The 21314-nt window shown below is 38.7% G+C and overlaps 1 protein-coding gene across 1 annotated transcript in view; it reads right to left on the bottom strand.

Moving 5' to 3' along the window:
• Positions 1–6435: 6435 nt before the first annotated feature.
• Positions 6436–21314, bottom strand: part of LOC104164498 (spondin-1) — a 32469-nt gene continuing 17590 nt past the window's right edge. The window contains exons 3-11 of the mRNA XM_009703839.1: positions 13701–13902; positions 12499–12639; positions 12100–12175; positions 11481–11663; positions 10968–11138; positions 10688–10855; positions 9641–9805; positions 8086–8349; positions 6436–7245 (exon numbers count right to left, since the gene is read on the bottom strand). Coding sequence (XP_009702141.1) covers positions 7082–7245; positions 8086–8349; positions 9641–9805; positions 10688–10855; positions 10968–11138; positions 11481–11663; positions 12100–12175; positions 12499–12639; positions 13701–13902 — 1534 coding nt within the window. The 3' untranslated portion in view covers positions 6436–7081. The remainder of the gene's footprint in view (positions 7246–8085; positions 8350–9640; positions 9806–10687; positions 10856–10967; positions 11139–11480; positions 11664–12099; positions 12176–12498; positions 12640–13700; positions 13903–21314) is intronic.

The following is a 21314-nucleotide window of genomic DNA, read 5'->3' as shown; positions in this document are numbered from 1 at the left end:
GTATGGTCCTCACTCTACCTCCCCAGGAGCTGGGTGATGCTTTTGGGACCTCTCCTTCTGCTGACCTGAGCCCTAAGCTGTTCAGATGCAGGGAAGAGCCACTGGATCTCCATAGGTGATGCTCACTGCCTCCCCAAAGTTGGACGGTGCCACAAGAAAGTCAGCTTTGGGACTTTTCTATTCTGCTACCCCTAACCCTGGTGCTAGTCCTGTCCAGTCTAGTTTTACAGGCAGTACTGGCAGAGCAACTGTGGTTGAGGTACCGGTGCTTTCTGCATAGACTCAATCCTACCACCTTCTCTGTGCTAGTCCCAGCCACTACAGGCACAGGGAGGGGATGGCTTTTTTTGCAGCATCGTCCAGGTCTTTAGGTGGGAAAGTAAGCATTGCTTGGAAAGATTTGGTGATTTAGTCATGTGTCCTGTTTGCTCTCTTTTTCTTTATATACATGCGTGCTCACTCTCTTTTTTCAGATAAAGGGCAGTTTAGGAAAACCTGGTTTGGTACACGCTGTGCTGATTTGGAGTCCTTTCTGCATTTGGGGCGTGGGTGGGTGGGTGAGTGTTTGAGGCCCTTGGTTAATTCCAGTGTGAATGGGTGAGCACCGAGTGTGATTGCTCACCATGTCTGGGCATTCAGTCCCACCTGTTGTGCCTAAGCCCAGAGCTTCCGATACGCCCTAAAAGGCAGGTGTTGTACTGTGCCCTTGACCTTTCCCCGTAGAGCACCATCTCGTCCCATGTCCTGTCGAGTTGGCACTGTTGTGGCTGTGGTGATTGGGATGGCCTGGAGGCTGAGCCCATGAAGTGCACTAAGGCGGTAGCTGGCACAATGGAGGGTGCACACAAAGTTTTTTGGCCTTTCAAAGGCAGTGGGCACTTCTCCGACCGCTGCGGTACGCTCTGTCTGGTGGAGTCGCTAAGAGACGTCTGTCTGAGCCCCTCTGGGCTGCTGCAGTGCTGCTGCTGGTTCAAATGGTGCGGTGAGAAATGCTTATTGTGTTTGGAAACAACCTTTGATCTTTCTTTGAAACTTATATCAAATGTATATTTTGAAAGACCTGTTTGCCATTTGCTAATGAAAAGGATGCAAATTGGGAGTTATAAGAGGCTTCATTTTCTCTGCTTGTGCAAATGTGGTAAGTAGGCAGAAAGGGAGGACTTTCCTGTCTCAGTGTTTGCAAGTTTATTACTGATGGTGGCGTAAACAATGTTTGCTAAGACTTTTATGAAGAAGGTGGGTAGAATGCAGAGCTCCAAGCGTTAGCATTTTAGATATGTTAAGCTATCTAGACCACATGTGCACAATGTCCTTGCCTACTGAGCAGTTAATGTGCCCATCAGTTATGGCACAGACTGTTCTGTCTTTTGGAAACCAGGGGAGACAGAACTCAGTATCATTCAGGTGGCCTGTAATTGCTTTGTTTTGCACAACGCTGCATGAAGTGACTGAGTCCCAAAGTTGAAAGCATTGCAATAAAGATCTTAAATGGGCTTGCGTGTGGAGCAAAGAACACTAAGTGCCTCAAACTTGGTAGCAAGAGATTTTTAAGCACATTTCAATTTACTGGTAAAGGGTTTTTTTCCCCCTAGTAGTTAGTATGCTGCTTCCTAAGTGGAAAAAACATGAAAAAAATTATGTATGTATGCACTGTATACCATATATATATTTGTACACACACACTATAGTTTGCTTTGCAGTTAAGAGAATAGCCATGTGACAATATGGTGTGGCATTAATAACTATATCAGAAATTGAAATGATAGTTGTCAAATAGTCTGCAATGATAGGCTACAGATTTTAGCTAAGAGCTCTGCATAATTTCAGGCTTCTGCTAGTTTTTTCCCACCTCAGAAACTCTGTATCTGTGGCCCTGAGAATGGCAGACACCTCTAGAAGGGGAGTTAATTGATTTACTCATATTACAAATCACGATTGAGGATCTGCTCTGCCCATCATCTTTCTGCCATGCCGGCTATGGTTTAGGTGTGTTGGCCATGTGAAGAAGAGCATGCTAAGTTAGGGCAGGCGTGCCGTCAAGCAGGTCCCAAGCAGTCACTTGGATGACTAACATTTAAAGAGGCCATACGCTCACTGTGCTGACTTAGGCGCTCTGTGACCCCTTCTGAGGAAAAGCTGGTCTGATGCCGATTTGTGGGCAGTGAGATCATGATTGCTGTTCCAGATGTCTTGCCATTTGGTATGCCAGAACATTAAATTGCTCCATAAATTCATGTAGCTTCACATTGTCAGCAGAGAAGGAGTTATTGGTTCACTTGGATACTGTAAATTGTCATTCAGAAAAAAATCTGTCTGTTGGTTACACATGCTGTGCAGGTGCCCAGCTACTTGTCCTGCCAAGCCAGACCGCAGTTACCGGCACTGCAGTGACTGCTCTGGGCAAGCTAGGCAGGCGCAGTGCTGTTGGTCTTATTTGAAGACAAAAGGATTGGCCATTTTTGCTGAAACACCACTATCTGCCTACAAACTAAAGCAGGGATTACAGAAAGGTGAGTTAATCGATCTTTGTGCTTCTAAAAGTGGCTACAAAGATTGAATAATGCTATGGCTGAGCACCTCCAGGGAGCAGCTTGGCAGTTAGCGTTGTCCCTCTCCGAGTTGCCCGGTGTCACCGGAGCAGGGATGCTCCGTCAGCAGGCAGCTCTCTGCAGGTGCCCAGCCCTGCTGGGGTCCCTCATCCTCCTGTTGTACACGCTGACAAACCTGCCTCCAAACAGCCACTTGGAAATACCTAGCGTTTTTCTAGCAAGAGCAAACAGCTAAATGCCAATGGAGTTTTACTTGACCGGACTCTGCCTTCAATTATCGGTAAGCAACTCCCAGCTTTTCAGGCAACTACCTCTAGGTCCCCCTCAGCTTTATTACACTTTAGTTTTAGAGTTTTTTCGTGAGCACACTGATCACTTCTAGCTGGCTGTAAGATATTATAGTTGCATTCCTACAGCAGCAGCTTTGCTGAGTGGCTCCCTGCAACCGCTGTACTTTTCTGTGTGATGATCAGTGCCGTGCTCACACTGGCAGCATACCTAAATAGTCTTCTAGTAGCACGAAATACCAGTTGAAAGTTTCACAAAATCTCTGACTTTTTGAAAGCTCATTTTAAACAATTTTTCCATTCATGTATCACCAGGCTTTAAAATGTGTTCTTTTAAATAGTTTCTCTTTTATTAAAAGTCAACAACAACAGCAACAAAACCCACATGAGAGTAATACAGGGTAATTTGAGTAATGATCCTAAGTTACTCTGTGATTGCTAAAGAACAACAAACTATTTGACAAAAACCTTGCTGCAAATAACTTCTAAGTGGAAGGAATGACTGGTTCTAGTAACGTCCAGCTCACTCCAGATATCCCATTGGCTTGAACAGGAGTAAAATGTAAATAAGAGCATGACTTGACTCCTTATATTGATAAGTGTGTTGGTTTTTTTGGTGTACATAATTGTATTAGTTGAAGAGAATCTCATACAAGTGTAAAATTCATAGTAAAGATGTCTTTATTCCAAAATAATAATAATGTGTTAGCCAGACAGCTACAAAACATCTACACGAGACTTTGGTAAGAAATGTTCATGGTAGCTTTTTCATAATTCCACAGCAAACAAAAACAATGAAGGAAATCTAAAAATGCAATCAAACAAAATTTTGTTTAAATTGTATGCTGCACAGAGACTCCTACTGTACATTTGTTAAGCCCCTAACTTTTCTTTCTTATTATGTGTAAAGCTTCTACAGTTTGTATGTTAGGAAAAAAAAAACAAACCAGACCATACACACAATGCTAAGATCTGATAGTTGAGGTCTACAAAACTGGAGTGACATCTGTGCTTTCGGTTCAGCGGTATTATTCAGGAGATAAGAGAGATAACAGTTCTCATTTTTATTGACTGATAATCAGTGGCTATTACACTACTAGAAAGTTTACAGTAACAATGCAATACTTCTACATATTGTATATCAGAGCTTTTTTTTCTGAATAGAAAATCAACCTCTAATTTTTTCATTTGTTTTTATTCGTGTTTTTTTTTTTTTTTTTTACAAAAATGTAACAAGCTTAAATATTTCTTTTATATCAAGTTAGAAGAAAGACAAATGATTTGTAAAATGTTTCAACAGAAAAACAGTGTGAAAAGCTGAACCTAAGCAGGAATCATCACACATTTCTGACCCAGTGCAATCTACGCTGTCATTGCATGTATTAACAAGATGGGGAAAAAAAGAATTTCCAACATTCATAACTTTAATGAGCCTAAGAGAAATGACTGGAAATCACATTGAACAGCCTCCTAAGAGAAGAAAAAGTATATGGAGAATCAAATTAGTAAAAGCTAAGGTGAAAGGAATGCCAGATCGTTTTAATGGACAATTCTGTGGGCACATTCAGAAAGATGTTGTATATTTCCTACATGCCTAAAGGTGTATTTGGACTATGAGGCCTTTGGCAAAGGGAGTAATTAAAGGACAAAACAGCTTGATGAACTGGAACAAACATGAAAATTAAAATACAACATTGTTTTAATTGATTATTTGCAGAAACAGGCACAGTTTTCCAAGATTAGCTTGAACAAGTGGTAAGGGTTAATGAGAGAAAATATAGTCATAGCATTTGTTTTCCATTCAGGAAAAACTTTCTTCTTTTGCTCCCTCGGCCCCAAGCTCTCATAGATCCAAGCCTACAAAACCCACTCTGTCAGACCTTTCATAGTCAAAGGTTATTTTTTTGAACGATTTGCCTCAGCTGGGATAGCCTCAGCAAAAGCAGCTCACAAAGGTAGGTGGTGCGTGGGTCTTGATCGCATATGTGGCTCTGCCCTGGCTGAGCGCCTGGCATTAATCGCTGTAGCCCTTCTCCGCAGCCATCTGTTTCTTCACCTGAAATATGCTCAGCTGGTCATTCCTTCATTATCTGTATCGTTCCACTGTTTTTTTTTTTTGTTGGGGTTTTTTTTTTGGTCATAAAAGGGTAATGTGCAAGGTAAGGTCATAAATACATTACTTAGGGACAGTCTTGCTACTACACTGTAATGACAGTGCTATAGAGACATAAACTGCAGAATTTTTCAACAGGCACAAGGAGGCAAACTATCTGAATTAATATTATTAAATGAGCCAAGCTGTGCAAAATGTAAAATGTTTGGTTTTAGCATTAAACCTTGTTGTGTCCTTTTTTTGTCCTGGTTTGGTTCCCTGTGGGCTTGCACCCATTTCATTTGGCAGCGGCGGGAGAGGCTTAATGCTGCGGTTGGTTCTGTTATATCCCTGGCCCTCCCTTCATTCCAGATCTAAAAAAAGCAGTAAAATACCTTGAGGGTGTGGGATGCGACAGCTGTGGAAGTCCTGAGCAGACCTTGCAGTGTTCAGTGGAGAAAGGATGATGAAAAGCCCTACAGTGTAATGCAACCAACCTGTCTCGCCCGTTCAGGTACAGCCAGGTAATGAGAGGATTCCCAGGGTAGTGATGGTGAAGTTGAACAGTGGGTTGTGGTTCACATCAAATGTGGACACTTAAAACCCGGGGGTCAGGTTCTCAGGATTGTGACCAAGTGTTAAGGAAGCGAGTAAATTACTTAAGGCTGGTTTAAAGAGATTATAAAATAATTTTTTCTCCATTCATTTCTCTCAAGCTTATTTTAAGAGTCAGCATCAATAGTCTTTATTTTCAGTGCATTGTTATTACTTATGTAGAGACATAGGTGTATGCTGCCTTTCTGGGACCAAAAGATAACCCGTCACCTCCACCTCTCATCTTTAATGTTCCATTGTTAAACTTACAGGACAGTATTTTATTCCAACAGCAAGTGAAGTCCAAGGTCTCGCTGGTCCTACAGCTGATTACGCATACGGATGAGAGATAGTGTGAAATAGCAATTAGAATGGTGAAGAGCTATTTTCTGATCTCAGGCAGTTTGTTGATCACTAAAGTGGTCAGGGAAGACATTTAGCCTGCCTAGTATGTCTAGAAATGAGTAATTCTCACAAATTTAGCAATTTTTAGATCCTGCTTTTCTCTGAGTAAAAACCCATAATGACACTGCTGTAATTATATACTTGTGTCAATCTGTAATTAATATTTTAAGAGGCTGTCACTATCATTTCAGAGGCTCCCTTCCCTTTGTTTGTTATAAGGGATGCATGAGAAACTGGCTCATCTTTTCTCTACCGTGTTTATTATAGTATAAACCTCTTTCTCTCTTTGCCTGTGATTAACATCCTCACAAAACTGAATCTAATTTTTTTAGTGTGTCTCATGTGCAAGTCTTTCCGTGACACAGCTGTTGTGACTCTTTATGTTTGGACCAATGTCTATTAGTTCTATGTTCATTTTCAGAGGCAGCAGAAAGACCTAATATAAGAATACGTCATCTAAACATATTATGACATTCATAGGTTTTCTTTGTATGCTGTTTTGACTGTGACTATGTAGTTGGCAGACATCACTATTGAGCTGCACAAACAATTTCCTTTTTAAGTTTTAAAGAAACAAAGACTATTTTTCCTGGACTGTAGCATCCATGTGAAGAAAATTATATAGGATAATTATTATAACTATCAGCTTAACCCAATAGTGTAAAAAGATAAACATGCACCTTTAATATTATTGAACCAGCATTACTGAAATTACTCCTTGGCATAGTTGTATAATCACGTAGGCACTGCTTTGGATTTTCGAAATCAAATCGAGAGAGAAATCCTCCCACATATGAAACATGTCACTTTAACTTAGTTATGTTAATATGCATGCATCCCATGTCTTTACAAGTAGTATTTCTATATGGCTATTCCATGTCCACAGATATGTCCGTATTTTAGTTAAATGACTCATAATGACTTACTATTTTTATGCATTAAGGGCTGGCTGGAGTACTAAAGATTTACTCTCAGCATAAATCTGTGAGGAAATATTTATAAAATATATTTCTTGCACCAGCAAGACTAAAAAGCAAACCACACTGCAAAAATGAAAACTAATATACACTTTATATTTTTTTTGTTTTAAAAACCAAACCAAGGTTGACTTTCCATTTAGATCAGAGTGCATCACTTGGAAGCCTTGCGTTTTGTTAACAAGGATGAACGTTACATGCTCTTAGCTCCTTTTTGTCTTTGCAACTAGTAAACTGAGTACTTTTGGACCTCTTCTTTACCATCATGTAGCGTTCCTGAATTCCACCTCCACAGAGTGTAGAACATTCTGTCCAAGAAGTCCATGGTTTCAGCCTACAAACTGAAAAAATAAGTCATTTGATTAAGTTTTTAGTATTTCAGTCTAACCTACGTATCTCAGTATGTGTACCACTATGCATGTGTGCACACTTACATCTTTTGAATCTAAGACGGCATACTGCCTAGTTTATTACAGTAGGAATTAAGAAAACCCAGTAAAGTATAATCAAGTTGCATTTGTCAAACACTGAAAAAAATGTATAAAAAAAAAAAATTTACTGTCTATGTTATAAAAGTCAGATAAAGTTAAGAAACTGTTAAATGTCGGACAAGTGTGGACCACAATTTAGCAGTAATTCATATCCAGATAATGTAAACTATATCACAAGATATTGTGTTTCATTGATTTGAGGCATTAGTGCTTGATAATGCTGTGCTTTATTGAAAAAGCAGTCCAAACAGATCTCTCAGGGCAGTCTGAGTCTGAATCAGATTATTGAGGTGGAAATCAATTCCATTTTGGAATTTAGCATTGGATTCAGGAGCAAATACTTTCAAAGTTCAAAGGTGACTGGATGCAAAGATTATCACCCAGGTCTGCAGAAATTGCAATCAGTCCTTTGCCAGGCCTAAATTTTTATTTTTTTCACATTCCACACCTTGTAGTGAAGAAGCTAAAATATTTTCAGTGATGGGACATGGACAGATGTGCTCTAAACTTAGGTTGCATGTTTTTGGCGACAGGCAAACACTGGAAGTGGCTGTGCTTTATTGCTAAAACTTTCCCTCGAGTGAAATGCTGAATATGTTCTTGCAGGATGAAGTGGAGCTGCTCACAAACTCCTGTTATGCAGAAAAGTCAAATAGACATGAGCAGACTAAAAAATGGTTTCACACTCACCTGGATATTGGTCACTATCTATATTTTTTTTTGCTTGTTCACTTCTCCTTTTCTCCCGGGCCTCTTTCCAGCGCCTTTTTTCCATACCTGGGCCTCTCAGACATTTCCTTACTCGACATTTTGTACGTTGGACAGTTTCTGGGCATCCTGTTCCTCCAAACTGTGGTTCTATTTTAATCATTCTCGTCCTGATCATATGGCCCTTTCCACATGAGGTATTGCATTCAGACCACTGGGACCACTCTGTTAGTTCACAGTCGATGGCTGCAAAGAATGAGAAATATTACACAAAAGCCATGAGATCTAAACATAAGGTCAAGAAGAAACACACAGATGTGCCTAGTGAGTTTTTACACACTAAGTACATGAATGCAACTTAAACCTCCAGTCTTTTCAGCAAATGTTGTGAGGCTACACATCAAAATTTTCTGAGACCATTTCTAGCAAAAGCATTATTGGACACCGTCCCCCATTTGTTTTTCAAGTGTGGTACTGGCAGATCACTAATATTACAAAGAACATACAAATAATTCTCCTGTGCCTTCAATTTTCCCAAGCATATGCCTGTTTTATAATGAAAAGCTGTTAAAAAATGAGTTATATTTCCAAATAGTCTGATACCTCTGAAAGCTAAGCCTTACTTTACAGGTAGTGTTATGCAATAAGCAAGATGCACTAATACCATTAGGTCTTAAAAATTTTAGTCTTTAAGCACTGCTTAAAACTTACAACCCCAGTGAATAATAATCAAAATGATATTTCATATTATTTAAGAAAAGCTGAGTTAGCAAATTACAGTGTAAAAGCCTATTTTACCAATACTTTCAGTGAAAAATAATGTAATTAGTTGTAAAGCCTCATAAACCAGCTGGCAACAGGACACTAAAAGCAATCATATCTTACTCATTCAGCAGCGCCTTAGGCTATCACGCATCAAAAGGACTGCAAAGCAACTAGAAATTTGCACCACTCAAGAAGTGAGGGATTTTAGTGGAATAAGGTAAAAAATCAGTGCAACTGTCTCCACACCATCCATTGGCTCATATGATATGCCAGGTTGCGAAGGGACATAGATCAGTAAAAAGGCTACGATACAGTTCAGAGATGTGTCAAAGACAGAGCGAGCCTCTTCTGTGCTCTTTCTGTGAGCTAAGAGAATCACATAGGTGATTTTAGTCCTTCCTTCCTTCCTTCCTTCCTAGCACACATTCTGCATTTGAGTAAAAACCAGGTTTTATAATACACTACTGGGAAGTGCACAAACTGTTGCCTGAAGTTGTAGTGTGTTAAATATGCAGAAACTGTATACCCAGTGCAATATTGGTGGTCAGTGTAGGGTTAAGTAAGGCAAGCTGAAATTGAGACATGGTCATATTCCAGCTCTCAATAGCTGAAAATGCACGATAATAATAATAATACAAAAATTTAAAAAAATGAATTTGTAGTTGTTATCACTCCTATCTAAGAAAAGGTGCTAAAAATTGTCATAGAGTTTTGACTCAGACTGTTACACTCATAATTAGCCTCCTCTTTCCAGAGGGTGCCCCACACTTACGGCATTCGGGCAGCATGCATTTTTCTGCTTGTTCCAGCTCCTCATTGCAGTCTCCAAGCTCAGCAGCAGATTTCAGCATCCTTTGCCGGGTTCGCATTCCCTTCCCACATGTTACGCTGCAGTCACTCCATTCAGACCAAGCGGAGAGTAGGCAGGGGATAGTATCTGATATGAAAATAAAAAGGTGATGAATTCTTGTTATACATACATTATGAAGGTGTACATTTTGAAAATAATACAGGTGGAAATTGTACTATGTTTTATCTGTCATTAACCAATTCTACTTTGTTGTCTCTTTGGACAAAATGAATCAAAAGCTGAATGATGTTGCTGAAGAAGTTCAGAAAACACTATATTAAATTGAAAGGTTTGCTTGGGTTTAATACCTTTTCTTTGCTATCTTTTTCTATAGTTTATTCATATCTGCAGAGTCCCAGAGCTTTTGTGAAATAAATAGTTTAAGAAGGTATGTTTCAATCATAACTCCTGTAAAAAACCCTGTATTGTTGCAGTGGACAGAACTGCAAGTCAAATTGATATAGTCTAAAATGTGATGCTTCCATGTTTTATCTACCAAACACCTTTTTAAACTTAAGTTTTTCTGTCTGATGAAAATCTTAATATTTCTTAAGAAATTAAAAGCAATATTAATAGTCACCGTAAGGGGGAGACTGGCTGACTGCGCAAAAGGAGCACCTCGATTTCTGAACTCTTCATGGGTTAAAAAGGAGAGGGCACTATTGTATTCTAACCTTATGATTAAATATACCCCATATGCCATAAATTACAGCTGCTTAGGTATGGCTTGCTAATATACACATCAGTGTATGGGTAATACAGTAATAGGATACCACTGAGAATTTTTTACTAATACTCTCATCCTGATGGTGAATGTGGTATTTAATGCACATTACCTAAGGGATCTAATTTTAAGAACAAGAAAAAGCAACATTGCTTCTGGTTTAGCTACAATCTTTGTGTGATGGAGCAATGTGTCAGAAATGATGCCCTCTTTATAGCAGAGGAGACAAACTCATGGACACTTACGGCATTCAGGCATCATGCATTTCTCTGCCTCTGTGGTTTCTGCCTTGCACATGGATCCATCAGCGGGAGTCATCTTGATCATTCTGTGTCGTCTCTTCATCCCCGTGCCACAGCTAGCACTACATTCATCCCACTCTCCCCATTCAGTGACGAGGCAGCTGCTAGGGGCTATTCAAAATGGACAGAGAAAATCGTTCACTAGTAGAGCTCATATAAAAAAATGGTTTGGGCAGTGCTTCTGCTGTTGGCTGGATTTTACAAAGCTAAATAAAATACTTACAACATTCCTCATTTACAATACATTTCTCAGTCTCTTCAGTAGGCACTTTGCACATAGAACCATCTTCAGGGAATTGTTTTACATATCTCTCTCTAGATCGTGTTCCCATTCCACAGGAAACACTACAGGGGGACCATGTAATCCAGTCAGACATCATGCAAGTGGAACCATCTGAAATACAGAAAACCATTTCAATTGCTAATATCAACAGAGTTGCTGATAAATCTGTAGCTGCCATTTGCGTGCAGTATCACTTTTACACTGCCTCTCACATTCTGTCCTCTTCTCTATTGCTTATTTTATTCCTTTCCTTTATACTTCTGCATACTTCATGCACCAACTCAGATGAACTGCAGAATTGACCATAGATGGCTTCAACTGGTATTCTTCAGCAGTTAGTCCTCTGTTTGCCATAACCCAGGTCACACTACAGCAACCAACAGCTTTAAGAACTTGAAAGGAAGAGCAAACCTTACAAGGTGTTCTTCTCTTCCACCCTTTCCTCTTGATTACCTTCATCACTGCAGCCTGGACCCATGCATGGCTGAAAATCTTGGGTATCTGGACAGGGCACACTGAGGTCCAGCTGAGCTTTCAGCATTCTCTGCCTCATCCTCTTGCCCTTTTCACAGGTAGAAGAGCTGCAGGCTGACCATGGGGACCAGTTTGAATATATGCAGGTCTCAGGGGTATCATCTACAAGGTAAGAAAAGGCAGTGAATATTAGAAATAGTTTTCTATTTGCTTCTCTTTACTTGGCTAGTGATGACTTTAGATGCTAATAGGATACATTCTTTCTTCCTGCATTCTATCTTCTCCATTTTAGCCCAAAAGAAAAAAAAAAATTACCAGTTAACAACTTTCATTTAAAAAAAAGTTTTTATTTGAACCCCAAAAGGCTTCTCTCTCTTATTGCTTTCATTGTTATTGTCATCTTCCAGGTACACATGCAATTTCTTTGCTGTATAACGGAAGGCTAATAGTAGATACCAGAAAAGATGAAAACCTAAATCACTTTTTGGCACTGAGTGGGACTTTTCCTCTGAAGTCAATTTTGTACTTTATCTAGAAATGACAGTGGAGAATTGAACAAAATATAAATTAGTACAGCACAAACTAATTTGAAATTTACCTTCTTCTTTTTCCTCTGGTGCTAGATCTGCCACAATATCATCTATGTTATCAGGTACGATATTGCACTGCTCCCCCTGCAAAGAAATTATTGTGGAAATTGGATACAGGAAACTCATACGTGTACACAGCAAGAGGGCTAAATCAGTGTACTATGAGGCACTATTGCATCTGCAGTACTTAAAAAAAACCCCAAACAACAATTAAGCAGATACAGTAATTACCAGAAGTAGGAGAAATAATACCTTAAGACAGTTTTAGTTATTTTCTGCCATTATCTTTGTTGTGGGTAGGTTAAGGAGTGTAGATTTGGGGAGAGGGGAGAGGAAGGATTGTTAGTCTGGTTTATGCAGTGGGGATTTTGGCTTGCTTGAGAATTTTATATATATGTGTGTTATACCTTGCGTGCAATTCTCTCAATGACAACTCTGGCTACCAGCTTGATAGATCCTCCTTCTGGATCATAAAATGGACTTTGAGGGTGATCTAAGCTTGTAAGTGGTCTGATCTTCTCTTGAGGCACTGTAGGTTTGTTAGGAGACTGCAATCAAAATGAAAAAAAAATAAAAGAAACCAGTAATTGTTATTAATAATACAATTCATCTGCAGAAATTAAAATTTCTCTAAAATGCTAAATTAGGAAGTTCCAATATAAGATGAACTTGGTACATTCATACTTAATGGTAAGGTGTTGGTTTGGGTTTTTTTGTCGGGAAGCACTTCTTTAACACCGGGATTCAGCCCTGAAGCTTGCGTTCACAATAAGATGTGTGCCTTGTGTGTGTGGTTAGATAACTACAATAATAAAAAGAATTATTCAATATGTCTCCAGACCTGCATTATAACTGAAGAAATTCCTTAGGTTCTAAAGAGACCAGGTCTGAAAGAGAAAAACCAGCCATCTTCTGTCATCTGAAGAGGGAATATGCGTGGTATTCGAGGATGTGACTAATCTTGTCTAACTTCATCTGTCTATACTGTCTGTATAGACACATAGTGTAGGTACGCTTGTCACCTACAGAGACCTAACCAGTTCATTAACTTGACATAACTAATTCGGTCAAAACCAGGCCTTTACCTGAGGATGATGTGAATCTCTTCCTAGCCTGCGAAAGTGATGGAGACAGAGAAAGTGGACGATTTTAAAGTCTTGTAGTGACAAGAAGTCCAGAGTTTCAATCCCTGCTGTAAGGAATAGTTAACTTTTCTGTGCCAAACAGAATAGTTGGCATTGGGTTGAAACAGTAGAACCCAAGTTGGTGTGGTTGCTGATGGTACACGGATATGTATCAAAGCGGTTGGATGCCTTTATGCTTAGTTTTGAGCAAACTAAGTTCTCCATTTATTCAATAGGTGAATATAATAATATCCCAGGTGAATGTAATATTATCCTATTAATAACAGCGCTCAGGAAACTGAGACACAATGACCGACAGTAACTGTAGCTAGCATCTGACTAAATGACTTTTAATTCATTAGAAGAAAAATTTTTACTAGAGCAGTATAATGGCATATTTGGCATTACTGTGAATCAAATAGCTTTCATCCTTCACTGCTTTAAGGTAAACCTTATGTTTTGGATATATTGCAAAGTCCACATACCTCATAGGTAACGCCACTGTCCGTGCCAGCATCCCAGGGTATTAAATCCTGAACGACTTTCTGAACCCATCCGCAGTCCTTGGTACAGAGGTCTTCGGCAGAGAGCCCCACGTTCCAGTCCGGGCTGGGGCCCAGCATGGTGAGGAAGGACATCAGGTGCCGGTGGCGATCAACAGAAAACTCAGCAGAGGGAGCAGCTCTCCTGCAAATTGGCCATAGGAAGACGATTCACAACTAAAGTCAAGTTTACTGCTAGAAGGTGATGAAACTGGTGCTTTGAACTGGGAAGTACTGAAGACTGGCTTGGCAGTGTGTCTGGTAGGTAGAGATGGAGAAGCAAGACAGGGAGGGGACAGCCGCCCAGCGCGCTCTAGTCTCAGTCTCCATGTACCGCCCGAGAAGCAGCTTTGACATCGTTCAAGGAGATTTACAGCTTAGTCGGTGAAAGAGATGTAGCAATAAAGAGCTGCAGCAGCATGCCTATGTCTTTGTCATATAATAATAACAGTAAAAATCTGTCATGACACTTACAAAAATTTGAAGTAAAATAGCGGAGAAATACCCTGAGGTTTTGACTGCTGGGGTGCTTTTTACCCCTTAAAAGACAATACAAATTCTAATGCCAAAAGTGCTTGGAAGTGCTACTGGGTGTATGTGTGTGAAAAAGCACTCATTAATAGAGTTTTAGTGCTCATGTGAGTGAGAGATTAATGGCCGTTGCCAGCCCTAGAGAGTCCAGCCAAGACTTTTGCAGGTTTCTGCCAGTGTATGTGAAAACGCCTCTATTCACCCAGCCTTTGTCAGCTGTTCCCTTAGGAAGAAATTGTGCAGAATCATGCAGCGCTTTGCGATGCTGACGAGCAACTATCACATTCCTATGCAAATGGCGAATAAAATCAGGCCTGAACTGGAGGTTTGTGTTCACAGATGAAAACCTGGACCTCTTCATGGCATCTTTCTCATGAACAACAACAAATGTGGTGTTATCTAAAATGTGATTTTGGCAATTCTGCTCTACCAAATACAGGTCTGTATATGTGTGTGTATATATAAAATGCACATACACTGTTCTTCTTTAGTCACGAGGAGTTTATTCTTCCTATAACTGCTTGTGTCCCTTTAAAAATGTGGCATTTCGCATATGTATTTTTTCTGGCTCATAGCACTCAGCACGTTCGAAAAAAATAGAACAGCCCAAAGACAATGATTTTGAGTAGTTATCACATCATTTCAAATGTAAGACATCTAAAGGTTAGTGTATCTAGTTCCCCTTCAAGAGACAAGTTGCAGAAGCAGTCATTTGCTCATGGGTAAAATGTTTTGGCCACTTCTGTTCTGGAGTATTTAGAAGTTGTTTCTAACTGTGTAAATTATCTTATATTGAATTAAAGATCTGAAGTAGAAGAGTTTCCAAGTGTTTGATAACATTAATCCTGCCTTTCCCAGAAAGAGATGCAAATGACTCTTTTTTTAATGACAGGTAGAACTCTGATTTCAATGAAACACTTTGTCTAATGTAATAAAATAATTAATGATGGTATCAAGCTAATTCTGTGCATACAGTATCCAGATATATTTGTCAAGTACACAGCACTGATTAGTCTTGAAAAGCCTGCTAACTGACTTCAATTAACTAAAGGATTTACTGCATTATAAGGGTTTTTAAGAATTCCCTATAGGAATTTTATATTTAAAAGAGTACACAGCAGAAATCTAAACAGTACACAGTAAAAAATAAGAGAGATGTGTGTTTGTATACCTGATCTTTACATTAACAATATGTCTAGTATGGACATCGCAGAATAGTGATGCGGATCAGCTCTTGCAGGGGAAAAGCAAGGGCAGTGTGGAGCTGCTGACTACGGCATCTGGCACCTGAGCCGGCACCGAGTTAGTCGGTACGTATTGCATGGTATTGCATTTCAGTCCTCTCTGCACACATGCGCTTGGAAAAGACAAAAGGGAGGCAGACACATTCATACCATTTAAAGGCAGAGGGTTGGAAATCACTTGACTACTTAGACCCATAGTAATGGAAAACTTTTGTCACCTGTTATTCTTGTGATAGGCATGTACAATTAAGGCTTTGAATGTTTTGTTAGGAAAGTAAATATTAATCATGTTATTAATATAAATCAAAATTAGTCCTGTATTTAAATTATAACTATATCAATATTGAAACTATGTTAAGGAACACTTCAGTAGACGATACTCTTTGTCTACAAGCCTTTGCATGTGCTAAAAGCTATCAGTAAACCTGAGCCTCCCATAATTTTCCAGTTTCGGAGCACTTCACAAAAAATTACCTATCTTCTCCTTCTTCTTTAAGACACAGTGCTAGTTTTATGGCCATTTTACTGTATTTTATCCTGTAACTGTTTAACACAGAAATGTGAAGATTGATAAAGGACAAATGGAGGCATGTTTTCTTTTCTTCCTTCCTCCGCTCTTGTGCAAACACGTACACAATACACACACACACACACACACTTTGTCTGCAGTGCAGCATGACATGCTAGCTTGGACGTTTTAAAAATTTTTATATGCAGTGTTTAAGAATGAAGTATTTAAAATACATATTATCATAAAATGTATTTGTTGCATTTGCTACTTTATTCCATTAATTAATTTCTATGTGGATACTTGTAAGTAAGTGGTATGAATACGAATTTAAACCACAGTTGTATAATATTGCCCAACATTCAGGGTCCTTCTTGAGTTGCTGTAATTAAGGAGGAGAAATGGGCTGCCGTAAGGCACAGCCGATAACTGCTACCTAGGGATAGGGCTAGGCACTGATTTGGCTTATACAATAGACATCTTTGATGTTTTTTGTTTAGGTTTGGGGTTTTTTTTTTGATACAATGAAAAATTTCAAATGTTTCCAGAATCCATATGAATGATGGATTTATGAAACTGGCAGGAACGTGCATCCTTTCATGCATACCTCAACAAGGTATCATCTGGCTCAAGTGTCCTAAGGTTGGCCTATGCATCTCCCTGAAGGAAACTACTGTAAAAATGTACTCAGGTGCACTGCAAAACCAACCATTTTCACCTCTGTATTGTCACCTCACCTGATGATAAAATAGGAATGCAGATAATCTTCTTTATCGCTGCTTTCAATAGAAGTATATATTGCCATTTTAAGGCTTTTGGATGTTATGAAAATATTCTTCTGTGACAGGCTGAGCATGTTTAGTAATGCCCACAGGAAAAGCGTAAAGTTTGTAACTGATGTGAATTTGCTGTAAGAGACAAATATATCCCTTTTCCTTCCTCTACACATGTACATGCATAAAAACAGTGGCAAATATGAGTTGCAAAGCAAATCCTAAACATTAGGTAAGTTCTAGGTGACAACCTTGAGAGCCCCACAGGGCCGGGGAATCCTGCTTTCCTTGGCTGAAGCAGAGAGTACTTTTCCACTGTGAGCCTGATCAGCCTGCTGGCAATTCCTGTCACACAGTACAGAGTCAAGCAAAGTACTAGATAGTGTCCTGCATCCTAATGTTTTCCATTTTCTTTTGTATTATATTTTCTTTTTGTTAGTGTGAGTTAGTTCTCCAGCTATAGGGATGCCATATACTGAGCAGCATAAGAGAATGCTCCCTTTTACTCCTGGTTGTGGGGTTTTTTTGTTTGGTTGGGTTTTTTTCCCTTTTTTCTTCCTTTTTTTTGGGGTGGTGGTGGTGGTGGTTTTATTTTTTAAAGGCTAAAAGAACACAAACATGATTTTGCTTTACAAGATTTTTCCCCTGAGTGACAATGTAGTTGCTATCACTGCTGGGGGGATGGTGGGGGTTGGGGGGTGGTAAGAAAGTCTTTGACAGACCAACAGAAACCTCAACTTGCTGCAAGATGTATTTTGGAGTGTTGAATCAATATTGTTGTGTTCTACTGATATCCCCATAAAAGGTAATAGAGCACACATAAGGAAGGTGATTGTGAAGTGTTACTGGATAAAACTAGTGAAAATGATATTTTGCAGCATAAAACTTTGAGGTTAATTTTGGTTTAATATTTGATTATTATACAAATAAAGGCAGTAGAAAAAGGCAGCCAGAGCATATATTATCTGGCTTTATGATACTAACCAGAAATAAACCCATTTGTAAGGCTGAGCTTGTACCATTGGAATCAATGTGAATTTTCCTACTGGATGCTATGTGTACTGTGTTTGTATAAGACAGACAGACATTTACCTCATCCATGCATAAAGAATTTTCCAGCGACACAAAAGCCTATTATAGAAGCACAGCTTTGAACATGAAAAGCATCGGTGTTCCCACTGCAAAGTGCGATGTAGTGCAGAGAATCTCTTGCTAGCTGTTAAACTCACCAGGCTGGCTACTAGGAGTGATTCTAGCTGTGGCAGCACAAATGCAAATAATTTTTTTCAAATAAATTAAAATAATGTATTAGATGTTTGTTATGCAGCAGCGGAGGAAAAGCCAACAGCCTGAAACATCTTCAAAAATACTGTACTTGTGCTGTGCTTCACAGTTATCCAAGTTCTGACTTGGGTGAAAAATGATGTTGTGATTAAGGGGGTATATTAGAACAGGAGGGCATAAAACTAATTGTTACAATAGCTGTTTGAAATAAAATTCAAATTCAGGTAGTCACATATATTATGCTGGGGAAAAAAATCTGATTGATTCCATGGATTTAATAACTATATGGAGCATATAGTAGCTTGAAACAGCTTATACCTCTCCAGGTTTCTTCACAGAGCTGTATTAAAGTGTGACCATCCTAAGCCTATTATTAGAGTTGGGATACTAGATTCATTTGAGTATACCAGGATCTGATCTCACTTCTGCTCAGGATAAAGTAGTAGCCTTTTCAGATAGGAAGAAAAAAGTGCAAACAGAAGAGAAGCTAATCTAAGTCTGATGACCGTTGGAGGTGGTAGGACCACATTGTCAGTGGTTTAGTGTCAGTTCTAGATGGTGCTGATGATGTGAAAACACTATTTTTTTTTAAGCTGAGAGTTTAGCTGCTTACATAGACCATGAAAACTGCATCTTTTAGGGTAATAGTAAATGACTTGCCTGTTATACCTCTAGAAGCAAAAGCAACATCCTTCTTTTTTTAGAGGCTTACACTACTTCACATATACACGTTCCAGGATGAACACTCTTATTTATTCCTCTTTCTAACTTTTTGTTATTGATACAAAAAACACATTTCACACTGTTGAACTTCCAACTCTGCACCTCCTGCCCACCAGCAGCACCTCTGCAACATCTGTTTTATTGAATAAACTTTAAAATCATAACATCCTGAAAAGTGCTCTAGCTTCAAAGAAAAGAAATGAAGAAAATTAAGATCTAAAATTGAACAGAAAATACTACTCTCCTAGAAGTCTGCAAGTAACAGAACAAATTAGATGGCATATTTATATGATATATTATTAAGAAAACCATTTGTCAAGTGATGCAAAAGAATTATGACCATTACATGGACAACAAAGTTTTATGCGCAGCCGTCAACACCTGAACATAACAGAATTTCAGAGTTGCACAGAAGGAGGGGGAGAATCCTTCTTAAATTCTGCTTAAGTGCAGGGCAGGTAAGCATTTAACCTAATGAATAATTTAAACATGTGCATGTCCCAAAAGAGACAGGGAAAAGAAAACTACAATAAAATGAACACTAAGTCAATGAAATTTGACTGATATCCATATAAAAACTTGAAAACCACCTTAATGCCAAGCTGTTTTTGTCTCTGAGCACCAAATCAGAGGAGGTGACTGAAGGAGTTTGGCTATTTTATTTCATAATGAAACAATAAAGGAAGCCACAAAAAATTCTTATACATTTACCTTTGGGACTACAAAAAAGGCCTGCATAACAACCTCTTACTTTGCTGTATGTAAGCTCTTAAAATTAGAATGTTGCTTATAACCAGCTAAAAGTGATGGATATGTAATTGCACGTAGAACAAAGGGATCATGTCATTGCCACTGACATTAAAACCACTAATCAGCACAAATGCTGTTCTAAAATATCATTACTCTGAGTATTTTTAAAAAACATTACAAAAGGAAGGGACTTTGTGCAGTGCATCTTTCAGACATTTTCATCTAAACATACCTGGATTGCTACTTTAGATAATAATGCTATATTATTCATTAATATACCAGCTATTTGATTTAATACCTTCAGAATGGGTATACCTTAATGATATGATTAACGAATGTGAACAGGCTTTCCTGACTGAAAAAAAGTTGCAGCTATCTTTTAAGTTAGGATTACAGTTTCTGAAAACTGCTGGGTTTTGTGTGTGTTCTTTGCAGGTTGTCACAAACCAGTTAGGTGTGGTTATCCCACATGGTGTTGGCAACATTTGTTCCTGTTTAGAATAACGTCACGTCACTTCTTAGATCACTTACTGTGCATTTACAATCAAACCATGTTTCAGGAATCCTTTTGCAATATATGGCGTTACCGCATTTTCTCCGGCCAGGCTGACTACATCTTTCCCAGGCCAGGTTGACTACAAAGCCAAATGACTTTGTATGAATTCAGGAAACTTTTCTCTCTTCTTCACTTCCTAGGAGCTTCGGGGGGGCTACAAATTGCCCAGAGAGTGATTACAGCTATATTTACAAAGCAAATCCTATGGGATGTTGTAAGAAAGAGCACTGTTGCTTTGTATCTCCTTTTCACCTGGCTAATCTACAAAGCCCTGACCTGAGAAACAGTGATGAGAGATCAGTTCTTCAACCCAGCACAAGAACCATCACAGCCAGATTTCTGATCCTTTCCTCTCCCCTTGACAGTATCAGATAAAGAGCATAGACTTATTTGTGATGCTGTTTTAGCAATGAACTCTGGTTTGCTAGCAATTTAATTTATTCTGAATAGCAGATTACAGCAAATATCTCCTTTTAACAAAAATTACTGTGAGGCTATTTCCTTCAAATTCCTTTCAAAGATTTTAAAATAATAATGTCGTGTATTTCAAAACCATTAATTTTGCAAGTGTCAAAAGCTCGGAATTGCATTTTACATTTCCCCAGTCCCACTGTAATCTCTGAATATGTCCAACATCTCACCACCTTTATAAATACCATACAAATTCCATTTTATTCAGCATCTATAGCCATCTAACCTACATATGTCTTTTAGTGTCTGGAGATGTGAATTAGAAGAGTAAATGTTTAATTATCATTACACTCATAACAATACAAAGAGATAACAATTGGAAATTTGAAATTTTGCATATACATTTCTGTTCACTAGAAATTTAAATGGCAAATTGTTCCAGTTACTTGGTGAGTATTTAGGCGACAATGAAGAGTTAAGATTAGTAAGCAGACATATAATTGCATTAAAATAATGCATACGTGATTACTCACAAAATTATAAAGGGAAATTATTTTGGCTCGAGGAAATACAACAGATGGTTGGGAAATAATCATAAAACAGTAACTACCAATGGGAGGAACATGTAAAGAAAACAAAAGCAGGGATAGAATGGGATGAGTAAGTTTGATTTAATTTGTTGGCCATTAATTTCCATGAACAATTGGTATAAAATTCTTGCAGTAATTGTTCTTAGTTAAATCTTTTCCATGTTTTAATACCCAACTTTTTTCTTTC

This window comes from Cariama cristata, unplaced genomic scaffold (genome assembly GCF_000690535.1).
Source record: "Cariama cristata isolate BGI_N322 unplaced genomic scaffold, ASM69053v1 scaffold6387, whole genome shotgun sequence".
Lineage (NCBI taxonomy): Eukaryota > Metazoa > Chordata > Aves > Cariamiformes > Cariamidae > Cariama > Cariama cristata.
This window is presented reverse-complemented; position numbering and strand designations above follow the sequence as displayed.